General features: G+C 38.0%; 1 protein-coding gene across 3 annotated transcripts in view; it reads right to left on the reverse strand.

Moving 5' to 3' along the window:
* Positions 1-12,101, reverse strand: part of LOC310639075 (uncharacterized protein) — a 367,032-nt gene extending 354,931 nt beyond the window's left edge. Inside the window, exon 1 of one of the 3 annotated variants that reach the window (XM_083360476.1) lies at positions 11,773-12,101. In XM_083360476.1, coding sequence (XP_083216602.1) covers positions 11,773-11,833 — 61 coding nt within the window. In that variant the 5' untranslated portion in view covers positions 11,834-12,101. The remainder of the gene's footprint in view (positions 1-11,772) is intronic. The other 2 variants (XM_083360475.1, XM_083360477.1) reach the window with 2 other exon arrangements.
* Positions 12,102-13,060: the final 959 nt, after the last annotated feature.

Consider the following 13,060-nt stretch of genomic DNA (forward strand, 5'->3'; position numbering starts at 1 on the left):
TCCTTAGTATTTGGAAAGACCTAGGAAATAGTTGATGGTATCAGAGTGGGACGCGGTGGCTCAGTGGGTTAGGACGCTGAGCTTGTCGATCAGAAGATGGGCAGTTCGGCGGGTCGAATCCTGAGTGCCACGTAGTAGAGTAAGCGCCTGTTACTCGTCCCAGCTTCTGCCAACCTAGCAGTTCGAAAGCACATAAAAATGTAAGTAGAAAAATAGGGACCACTACGGTGGGAAGGTAACAGCATTCCGTGCGCCTTTGGCATCTAGTCATGCCGGCCACATGACCACGGAGACGTCCTCGGACAAGCGCTGGCTCTTCGGCTTTGAAACGGAGATGGAAACGACTAGCACGCATGTGCAGGGGAACCCTTACCTTTATCAGAGAGGGGTGCAAAGAAAACAATAAAAATAAACTACTAAAGAAATGGATATAAAAGTTACATTCTGGGATAAAGTATTCAGAAAATACAGTAGCATAATTGATGAACATGCATGAAAACATTGTTCTTTTATAGCATGCAGCTAAACCACAATATAAAAAGCTATAGGTCAGAAAAATGTGAGGCTTTGATAGACATGTATTTAAAAAGGCATTCAGAAAGACATGTTTTGAATAATTCCTCACAGACTGAAAATTAAGGAGCTAGGATTATAGTTGGGCAAAGATCCAAAGGCACATGAAAAAACAATTCAGAAGATATGCACTGGACCTTTGACAAAGTTGTTTGAATTTATTAGGCAGCAGAAATAGTAGTAGAACTTTACTAGACTACAAATTGTAGGATGTAAAACATAAACAATGCAGCAAGCATCCAGCAAGTATAGAGACATGCAAGGGACATAAAGCGAGGAAAGAAAAGAGCATTTTGTAGAATAATTCAAGGGATGAGGCTGCCCATTAAAGTACACCATAGTGCTAGAAATGTGAAATCAAAATATATACAAGGACAATGTCTTGTATTAGGAAATTGGTGCCAAATGACTTAAGGATCTGTCAAAGCGTCAAGCAAAATTATGAAGGAAAAGATTATTTCAGTCTCCAAAAGATTTTTTTTTGTATATGAAATCCCAGGGAAAGTTGCAGCTGCTTTAAGGAGTTATACATAAGTGCTACATTTGCACTCCAATGTGTTTTAAAGCGCTTTTTGGAAATCAGACTGCAGAGCCCTAAAATAGGACCAACATCCAAATTAATAAAGAGAGGAAATCTATGTAATCCTATGCAAATAAAGTCTGCTGCAAGTTGAATCATCAGTTCAGTCTGGACAATTAATTTGATTCAAACGAATGAACTGATTTCAAAAGCCACATCAATTTGGCCTATTGATTTGATTCTGAGTGATCACTGGTATGTTTCAAACCATTGGGTGTTGTACATGCACAAATCAGTGAATCAGTTCAGAGACATCAAAAGAATCAGTCAGATTTAATCAAATGGCCAGTGAAGATACAAATCAGCTATTTTCTTAGTGAGAGGTTCAAGACTTTGTCTCTGAAAAAGTAAGAAAAAAAATAATGATTAGATTCATGTACTAGAGACTAATAGAAAGGATATCAGGGTTTTTTATACATACACATACAAATAAAACCATAGGTTCACATATAAATGTGTTAGAGATATATAGTAATAGGTTGATGCATTAAAGCAATACTGAGGTCCACTGAAGAGAAAGGGGGACCTTTTAAAATGATAGAGAAGGTAACTTATGTTAAAGGAATTTGCAGACTGAAGGTTAAACTTTTAAATCAGAGTGAAATTATAACTTTTGAAATAAGCTTAGGGAACACTACACCAAAATGCAATGAGCATAATTCCGTGCAACCCACATCCAAGTTCTGCAGTCCTCCAGTGCAACCCACGTACAAGTTCCGCAGTCCTCCAGTATATATGAAGGTAAAGTCTAACCCAAGTTCATTGTCCATCCTGCTGACAACTTTGAACATTTGATTGGTTGCTAAGTCATGGTTCTTCCTGATTTTAAAAGATCTGATTGATCTGATGTTATTAGGCTTGAAACCAGGCACTTTCCTCAAAGTCTCTATTTATGATTACAGGCTGAAGGGGCAGCAGAAGTAGGCAAAAATCAAAAGCTTAAAAACCAGATGTGAATTAGGAATGACTTCACAAAAGCGGCAGACGTGCCTCAATCATTTTTTAGAAAGTCTCAGTGAAAGTAATAGCCACCAGCTGTAGCTGTCCCCAGCTCTGAAATTCAGGATTATTAATTCCCTTTGGGGGAGGATTCTACATCTTTTAATATTTGCCTAGAACAGACATGTCAAACTCGCGACATCACATGACGTCGCGCAACGTATCAGGATGATTTTGCCATTGCCAGCAATGGGGTGGGCGCGGCAATGGGGTGGGCATGGGCTGGCAATTTGACACCCCTGGCCCAGAACATTTTCAGCAATTTTAAGATATGTGAACTACAATTCCCAGAATTCCCCAGCCAACATGAGCAACATTAGGAACAATGGTTACATAATACTAGAATCTCGCATCTAGCACAGTATTTATCTATGCTATTATGCAACAATATGAGATTAGTTCAGGGACTCCTAATCCCTGGTGAGTGATTACTAGAGTAGAACCATCTAATATGGCTTCTCATCCAGCCTTCTCTTTTACAAAAATAATTTAATTTAAATTTGGCAATCCTGGTGGTAGAACCAGATTTTCACAAGGCAGAGGGAGAAAAATGGTGGGAATCTTTCCCAGAAGCACATCTTCAGCTTTCCTTTTCTGAAGACAAAGACCTGAGGGGTATCATTTTAAATCTGGCACTACCCAGACAAACACAAGAGTGAACTGGGAAAAACAGGGAAGTAGAATTAAGATTAGGACATCATGGGGAAGGCTTGTGAAACAGGGAATTCTGTTGTCGAAGCACCAAAATGGCTAGATATTCAAAATTAAACTAAATCAATATTATTTTGCATTTAGAATTAATTAATTAAACAATTAAAACAAATGGCTGCCTCAAGTTAGAAAACAAAAGGGGAGAAATGCACATCTGTATTAGCCTTCACCAGGTAGTCTGATGAGTAGATAGCTCCTTATGTCTAATACTTGTCGTGACACTTCCCTACCCATAATATCACTGAGGTCCAGGCCTTCTTGTTTAAGGAGCAAAATAGTATGTTCAAACATCTAATATACTGTTATGATAACAGAAGCTAAATAAGAAATGGCACAATGCCATAGTCACAGTGCCACAGTATACATTGTCTTGCTCAGGTTATCAGGTCCAAAACCAAGAATGATACATGTTGATTCTCCCAAGCTGAATTTTTTTATTATTTCACACTTAGACAAAATTTTGCCAAACTGAGCACTCTGTTATATGCATCTACAATATACTCTGTGAACCTATTAGGCAGGTGCTGTCTTCACTCTGTCACACATAATATCTGGATAGATTTTCCTCCTGATCATCTGGAATGCACCCCCTTCCCGCCTGGGAATTCACTTCCTTACTATTCCATTATATTAAATTAATAATTCCTTCATATCACAGTACAAAGTACTTATTTTGACTCTGGTGTTTATATGGAAAGAAGCCCAACTGAATTGCTTCTCTCTGCTTCCAATCCTACTGGTCCTTTGAGGAGCCTTGCTTTGAATGATGTTTTAATCATCAATTAAAATGCTAGTTCATTTTATTCAGTCAGGGTTTTTTTTTACAACTTAGTTAAAGCTTCAAAGAGGACTATTTTAAACCCATTTGACTTGTGGGTTTGTAGAGAAAGCAAATAGGAAATATTATGGGAATGTTCCCCACTGAGGGAACTGGTCACCTGATCAGCTTATATATTATTCTGAAAAAAACACTGTCAATCATTCAGTAAATAAGATTTACACATATTACATCATGGTTCCTTTAGCTGTGGTTTAACAAATAAAACTAATTCATGTACATATTAAACTACAAACAAAAGCTGTTAGATTCACATATTATATGAAAACATATGATTGTTGCTTTTAATTTAATTTGAGTATTATATGTAGGGCTCCAGATCTGGTCTGCAGACATCCAGACAAATGGATGGAAACAAAGGATATCTCTGTTTCTGGTGGTGATCCATATTTTTGCAGGTTAGATTTGAAAGCCCTAGTTATGTGAACCTCACCAGAAATAAATGAAATATTGGTAGGTTGACATATTTAACTGGAAAAAAAAGAAGTTATCTATCTGCTATTTAGTCACTGTATATATTTAAAGCACACAGATGCCAACAGAGCTGTGTAATAATAGTTGCTTGTATCACTTAAAGAGAAGTAAAGTCCCGAAACGTAAGTTGAGACTAATATATTTTTGACATAAAAAAGATTTTTAAAGGGTACACAGTGAGGCATCAAAATTGCACTGAAATCTTAGAAGAGCTGGAATATGGTTTAGATTTTCAAGTCTTACAGATTAACCTAGGATCATGATGCTAATTTCAGATGTAAGTTCATTAAAATAGTTTTTATTGAGTGATATATTTGAATCAAGGACCTTTTAAAGTCTCAAATGAAAAATCCAAATGGCTCTTGAATTCATAGTTTGACTTCACGCTGCAGCACAACTTGTAGTTAGTATATTTTATTAAATCTGCTTCTTTACAGAACTCTACCTTTCATAAACAATTAATTTTATACAACCTTCTACTGATATATTTATAGAACAGAATTTAAAGGCACATGCATTGCAGTGTCACCTGCCCATTGAAAAGAAGTACTAGAGATGGCTTATCATTCTTTTTTTTTTTGACAGGGTGGATACATTTTGAGAATGATTGATTTACAAGTGCAGAGCTCATACTGAGTGGCTGAAATCTGGGCTGAAATTCCAAATTATAAGCAGAAAAATATGGGGAAAGAGAAGTGACAAGCGATTTCTTTTCTCATATTTGATGAGGAAAGGAAGAATGGAAACAGGTAAGAATTAGGAAAGAAATCACCAAGCCTGTTGAGTTACTTGAGGCAAATTTGAATTAAAAAACAAAAACAAAATTCCAGCATTCAGGAATTTAAATAGGCCTCTCTATTTTTATTCTAGCCAATCATCTGATCTGAGAGTTAGGAAGAATCAATTTAACAAGTAGCATATTTAATCTGAATCACTTATCCGTTCACAGGGATAATGGGGAACAGAAGCAACATTTGAGCTTCGGTTACCATAACCAGGGTCCTATAAATTATTAGCAGAATTCTGATAGCTTGAGGGTATGTGATTAACAGAGAATGTTATTTGCTCTAATCATTCCTTTTTCAGAATATGAAGGAAGGGTTGCAGTCCTTATTGCAGTTACTACAATAATATTTATGGAAGGAGAAATATACCAGAGCCATCCAGTATTATGGTGGATCATATTCATCAGCTTAAATCACAAAAGGCTGTCAAAATACACTGCGTACAGCTTGTTAGTTCCTCTGCAGCACAAAGCTTTTATTGAATCCACTACTCAAGTATTTTAGATGCATGCCTCATGTATGTTCTTAGATGACAGGACAATGGCCTCCATATCATGGGCAATTCTGGCGACTAGAAAATACTTCAGGAGTCAACAGTAGTTAAAAATAAATAAGTAAAGACCCCCGTCATAATCCAAATGGAACCCAGTTCTTTATCTAAATCAGGGCTTTTCAACCAGTGGTACAGGTACCACCTGTGGTACACTGGCACCTGGCAGGTGGTATGCGACATCCTAGAAAAGTGGTAGTGGGGGAGGGGAATGAGCTGAACCGGTGGCAGCACCGCACAAGCCTGAGCGAGAGATGGCTGGAGCTGCAGGGCTGTCAGGGCTCAGAGAAAGCGCCAGGATAAGCGCCAGGCTCCAGCTGGACCTCGGCACTAATCCTGGCGCTTCTGAGCCCAGAAGAAGCACCGATCAGATGGAATGTTGCAGCATCTCCAGGGTCTTGTGATTTACATTCAGGTGCTTGGCAACCAATTCATATTTATGATGGTCACAGTGTCCCAGGGTCATGTGAAGTGACCAAAACCTGCTGCAACCACCCAGCAGAGAGGGAAAATAAAAACCAAACACCCCTCCACCCCACCCCTGCTGCCAATCCTCAACACAAATGCTCACAACAATGAAAACCTTGGATAGGAGGAAGAGCACCGCCAGGCAGGCAGGCAGACAGGTGTCTTGCTCGGCTGTGGCTTGGAGGGCACTTTTTTCAGTGCCATTGTAACTTCGAACAGTCACTAAGCGAACTGTTGTAAGTCGAGGACTACCTGTACTTCATCACTTTTTTCCTTTTTTTTTTTTTTGGTCATCAAGTTTTTGACACCTTGCTAGGTACTCAGATGTTGCCATGTTCTAAAAGTGGTACAATGGGTGAAAAGGTTGAAAAGCCCTATATAATTGACTTGTATAGTTCTCCACTCTGAAGCAGGAGTCAGATAGCGTCATTCCTACTGGGGATGCAGCTTGCTTTTACTGAAGTCAACACTCTTCGTCTGGCCTATTCTGCTTGTAGTATGCTTGAATGAGATGTACTGAGAAATACTGATATAAGAGACCACCTCAGCACCTGTCTTTCCATGCTGTAAGATGCACAGTTGGCTCTCTTCTTGTTCTCTAATATCTAGTTCTCTAGATGCTCACTTGTTCTCTAGTATCTCTGAGATTCTCTCCCCCCCCCTCTCTTTGACATTGGAATTTTTCAACTACTAGGCCTATCACTACTGCATTGTTGGCCCCAAGTTTTGATTGCAACAAATACCTAATGAATACATTTTGACCCGAAATTCCTATAGTATTTTAACTTTAAACTGATGGATTTCATGGATCAAAAGCAAAGGGCACAAGGTGATATTCCTTTTCCTTGTCTCTTTCTCCATTTCTATATTGATAAAATAGGGAGAAGCACTGCAGTGTTAGAATTGTTATCTCAAACAGAAATTAATAAAAACATGTGCCAAGTTCTCTTACTAATTGGTTGCAGACAAAAATCAGCACTTGATAGAAACAGGCAAACCTACACTCCCCATCAAGTCATGGCTTGTAAACTCTGAACAAAGAGTGATCAGTAAAAAAAACACTATATAGCTTGTGAAATGTTAATAAAATTAATTAATGCACAAATAAATATTCTTTGTTGGATGAGTTAAGTAGTAAGCATTCCACAAATTCCTCCCTGGCCATATTCTCAGGGGCACTGTGATTTGTGGTGTGTGTATTGGGGTGGGTGGGTGGGAGCATTAGTCATTCCTACCAACCCTCATACGCTGCACAATTGTTATCCCTATGCAGTGTGAGTATAGAGTCTGCAACATACAATGTCACACACTCCTCAAGGAGTAGAAAGTGTTACCAGTGGCCACTCGGAGAATTATTTATGGCTTCTGCTTCATTATTTTAGTATTCATTGCCTTCACCTGTGATGAATATCCAAATAATGCTTGAAAACATCACCACATCACTTTTCTTGTGACATTTATAGCATTCATTTGCTCAGGGAGGGTAAATTTAATCTTCCACAATTACAAGGAAAAGTGATGGCAGCACTTTTCTCATCATCAGGTGCCTTTAGCAAATGAGATTTTCCCACCTACAATCCAGTATGAAACTCCTAATCCTTTAAACGATTCATATCCGAGAACAATCCAGGAAGCCTGAGGTAACACTGCAGAAGGACTGTCAATTAATTCAGAATTTTCCCCATAGAATTCTCATTCCAGAATATTCATTTTGGAAGTAGGTGAAACAGTCTTTTTCCACAGTTTACCTTAAGACATTTATTTCCAGTAGTGATGGTTGAGGATATTGGGAGCTGTAATCCAGGATGTCTGGATTACAGGCCTCATCCTTAAAACCTGTTAAGGATTAGGCCTTAAGATATTTCATTTTTTTAAAAAAAAGCTTAAGAAGGCCAGTATTTTCATAAATTCAGCAATGATTCCTTTTTTACTTCAGGCAAAATAGCTTTGGTATATTTGGGTTCCTGAAGCAAAGGATGAGACTTTCCAAATTCCAGGTATTGGTGTAAGTCAATGGTATTTGGATCTTCAGCCCACCTAAACGAAGCAGCCTAACTTAGTGGAATAGGATATTGTACATCCAAATATCCCATTGTCACTTGTCACTTACATGCAAGAATGGCAAGTGGCTACAGCTTTCTTACCTGCAACTCTAGAATACAGATAGTCTTTGACTTATGTCCAGTCACTTAGCGACCATTCAAAGTTATAACAGATACTCCCAAAGCTACTTATAACCCAGTTTTGAAGATTCAGTATTGGCAACCCCCTCATGGTCATGTGACTACATTTTGGATGCTCAGCAATTGGCTCATACTTATGGCTATTTGCAGCACCCCAAACTTTTGCTTTTACACCAAGAGTAAAAATATACTTCACCCCTATTTTAATTTAAAGAGAATACAGCTGTTCAGTTAAATAACACAGTTGTTGAGGAAATCTGGCTTCCCATGGACTTTGTGTCAAAAGGTCACAAAAGGTGGTCACATGATCCCAGGACACTGCAACCATCATTAATAAGAGTCAGTTGTCTAGCATCTGAATTTTGATTATGTGATCATGGGAATGTTTCAATGGCCATGTGAAAAATGGTCAAAAGTCACTTTTTTCAGTGCTTTGAATGGTCACTAAAGGAATGGTTGTAACCTTTATAATGGGTTGCCAAATAGGATATCACAATGCCAATTGATAACAGCTGGATCAATTATTTTGCTTACGTATCTTTAAATGACAGCATGCTGTTAATTTCTTATTTTGCCACATGTGGGATTAATCTCAAATAATGTATTATGGTCAAAGGACATATAACTGAAGCATAGCCTGTCAGCGTATTCCACAAAGTATAACATTATCCTAAAAATCGGATTCATGTTTTTATTAATAACAATCTATAGACATATCAAAATGCAGGTGAAACTGACATCTTGTATAATCAGCATTTGTCAATGTTGGATAGTTATTCAGTCATCCCCATTTTTATAAGCATTTTTTTAAAATAAAGCCTATTTTCTATTGTTGTTTCTCTTGTTGTATGACAAGACTATTCCTGTAATTACTATATTCAACAGCTGTATTTTCTTTCTCTGTCTGGCATCCCTAATTTATTGACCTCTAAAACATATTCATTTTTGGGAACTAGAAGCAGTTGCTACAGATCCTATATCTATAATTGTTTGTGTATAAAAATAAATTCTTCTGCAAACACACGTTGACAATTGGAGATACATGATTTTATATATGAAAGAGATACTTGGTGGTATGAAACAAAACCACTATTTTTAACGGTGTAACCAATAGACTACTTTTATTTAAATAAAATAAAATTTAAAAATAAAAATTAAATATCTAGCCTGGAGGAATGTTGTCCATGGGATCGTGATGGGTTGGACACGACTTCGCAACTAACAACAACAACAGCCATATATCTTATATTCCATAAAACTGGGTGGGTTTCAGAGAATTGCCCATGTTTGAGTACTTGACAGCGTGAACAGGTCCAAAACAGAATTAATATAGCAAAGTTTCATATTCACCTTATAATCATCAATATACTATCCATCTACTTTATGTCTTAACAAGAAATGGACAATTTTCTCAAAATGAAAAAAGGGCAGGATTATGTATTTTAAATTTATTATGAAAGCATGTATGGCCTCCGATCTTGCAATCAACTCTGGACACTACACAAGCACCAAAACCATTCGTAGACAACCATTTTGGTAAAGTGGTTAAGGCATTGGCCTATAAACCAAGAGTCCCGCCTTAGGCATGAAAGCCGCTTGAATGACTTTGGGCCAGTCACACCTTCTCTCTCAACTATGTTGTTGTGGGGAAAAAGAGGAAGAGGAATGCCTACGTTTGCTGCCTTGAATGACTTTAAAAAGAATAAAGGCAGAATTAAAAAAATCTAATAAAAAGAAAACTGGAGAAAAAATAAAGATGCCAGGTAAAAAGTCCTAAATCAAACAAACCAAATGCAAACGGGCTCCATTATTGCAACATCCAGGCCACAAGGCCTGAGGAACTACAATGTGGTAGCAAACATTTTCCTTACAAATGTGACGTGCAACTGTTGCCCACCGATATTTCTCCTGTGCCTTTGACACCTCACCTAATAGCTATTCTGATACAGCTCTCTTGACTTTTCTTTTCTGTATACTAGTTCCTGAGTTCTTCCTTGCAGTGCCATAGTTCCTCCTTCCCCCTCACTGGTAATGAGAATGCTCAAAACAATATTTTACCAAAGGCATCTGACTCAATCACTTAATCTGGAGAAAGTCAAACTTTTCAGTATTTCCATTCCAAGGGAAGCAAGAAGACATAAAGGAAAGTATACATGCAAGAAAGGGGGAACCTTCACAGTGGTCAACAGACAGGAGTAGTAAAAACATTAGCTAAGTGACAAATGGAAATGGGCAGAGTAATTTTCTGAAGCTTTTTTACTTTCTGCGAGGGGGATCTAAAAGGTTAAGAGGTTGCTGCCACATGGATGAACCCCCCCCCATTTTTATCTGACTCAACACACGTGACCAGTGGCGGAATTCAAATATGTGATCAACCGGTTCTCTGTGTGGATGCTGTTTCCGGAAGTTCATTCTGGGCCTGGGCAGCAAAAAATTAGCTACCGGTTCTGCCGAAGTGGTGCGAACTGGCTAAATCCCACCACTGCATGTGACACATGTAAAACAGAGGTGGGGCTTCAGTCACACAATGTGTAAAATGGTTCTGTTTAGCCCAAGAATCATAATATTTGGCCCTTATACCACCATTCCATGTTTGGAATGTGAAATATAAATTTTCTATCTGCAGCGCAAAACTCTGCTATATAAAAGTTGGGAATATTTTAATTGGGATTTCTGTCCTGACCAAGGGATTAAAATACATGGGCTTGATTCATTAGACTATAGATATTCAGATCAAAAGGTAGTCACGCTAAAATCAGAAGGGCCCAATATACTAAATGGTAATTTTCTTAAAGAAATATACTTGTACCAAAATAAGAAACACTTCACCTGATCTTTAGTTTCCAAGACTTCAGCTCTTGCACATCTATTGTAAAATTCCTGTGGTCTTGCCATAAAACCATTACTCAATCTGGTACCCTTAAAGGTGTTTGGGTTATAGATACGAAACAGCTGAAATTTCTGGAGCTACAATCCAAATGTATCTGAAGAACAGTGTGTTTGGGTAGGCCAATTTAACAACGTTGAGATTTTTGGGAAATATCATGCAGCACCTTTGCAGTTTCACACTATGCTTTGATTGTACTATAGGAATGTAATGTGCCCTCTAGAATATATCTAATAGTTCCTCACAAGGATGCTTGCATGAAAAATCCAAAGTGGTGAGGAAAGCTTTCTAAACAGTCTCTCCAAACTGATTTCTCTCAGGTACTTGAAGAATACCAGTCTCCTCCAAAACACAATTTGGAAAACAAGATAACAAATTACCAAAGATTTTTTTCTTTTTAATCTTCCTAAATGCGAGCGTATAAAGATCAATTTTGTCTCATATTTGTGTCTTAGGCCTTGCAACGAGATATGGACTTCCCTGAATGGTTTTCACTTTAGACTATTTTCTGTTAAAACCACGTTTTGCTAACAGTATTTTAAAATGCTGCATGGCTGCATGTGTGTGTGTGTGTGTGTGGTTGATTGAGAGGAATATACTTCAAGAACACCAGGCCTACAACCACCATCTCCCTTGCATTCTATCTTTCTCTCCTCTTCCCAAATGCATCCAGGCACAGGACCGAGGCAGTTTTGTGCCTTGGTTACAAAGAAGATATACTTACCTATGTTGATTAAAGGGGTTGAGTCAGAGTACATTTTTAAAGATTCATATTCATTGTCCATTGCCAAGTTCTTTCACTGCTGGTAAATGTCTTTATTATGCTCAGTCTTGTCTCGGCACGTATGGCCTTGGGAAATCATCGGACGTCCTTTCAGCTCTTAGCAGAGCAAGCCTAGTACAATTTCAACAGGAAACCCTTTGCGTTGCAGGATCAACACTACGAAGCCACAGTGCAACGTCATCTCTCTTCAGATCCTGTCTCCAAACTTTAGAAAGCACACTGTCAACTAGCTGCCGCATTCAACTTTAATAATACACTTGAAAGAGGTGTTTATGTTTATGTAAGTAGTTTACGTTGCCCAGACCAATAGCAATGCGCTTGGGGCTGGGACTGGTGATGATCTCAGTTGGAAACAGGAACTGAAACTACATTTCATTTCAGCTCGTTTTGCCTATGAGCAGCCTGGTTGTCCTTGTGAGTGCCTGACCGTATTGTGTAAGGAAATGCATATAGTTCATTTGGACTCTTTGGTTAGTTAGCTGCAGGTATCTTAATGTATTGACTTTTTATTTTTGCCAGTTCAAAATAAAACAGTACAGAAAATTTCCGTAAGGATCAGCTTGCTTTAACAGAGTAATTAAAAAACATCTGGAAAGCATTTCCAATCCATCATAAACAGGAAGGAATCTCACTCATGTGACTTCTAACAAAATGATGCAAATTAAATTCCCTGCCAAAATTTACAGTAATCTGTTTCTCTTTCGCTCCCCACCCCCCACCCCCCAAGGTGGAGGAAAAAAGGAAAGCGCAACAAGAAGTGGATTACTTCAAACTCAAGAAATAGACTAAGCCCAGGAATTGTTACTTTATTAAATCAGCTTAAGTCATTTTGGGGCACGTCTGGAAATTATATAGGAGCAAAGCACTAAAATGGATTGTATTTCCTTTTTCAGTACTAATCACTTTCCTTCTAAAAGGACCTGTTAGAGAGAAGACAAGTAATTTTATGTCTGCAGTTTGGGCCAATTTTGTCTCTGCGTTGAGCTTCTCCTTTGTACTGCACAAAAGCGTGCTTATAAAAATGGGATACATGTAATATTAGTGATGTCCCTCTAAAAATGATATTAATAGTACAATGAGAATATAGGAAAAAAAAGATATAGTGTGTATGTTTCTACAAACAGACATGACTTGCTATAAGTATCTTTTTAAGCAGAAAGAATGGGGCACAAAAAAGAAAATAATTTCATCCTTCCAGAGTCTTTGAAGCAATTCACTGTGTGACCTC

This window comes from Vipera ursinii (genome assembly GCF_947247035.1).
Source record: "Vipera ursinii genome assembly, chromosome: 3".
NCBI classification, from domain to species: Eukaryota; Metazoa; Chordata; class Lepidosauria; order Squamata; family Viperidae; genus Vipera; species Vipera ursinii.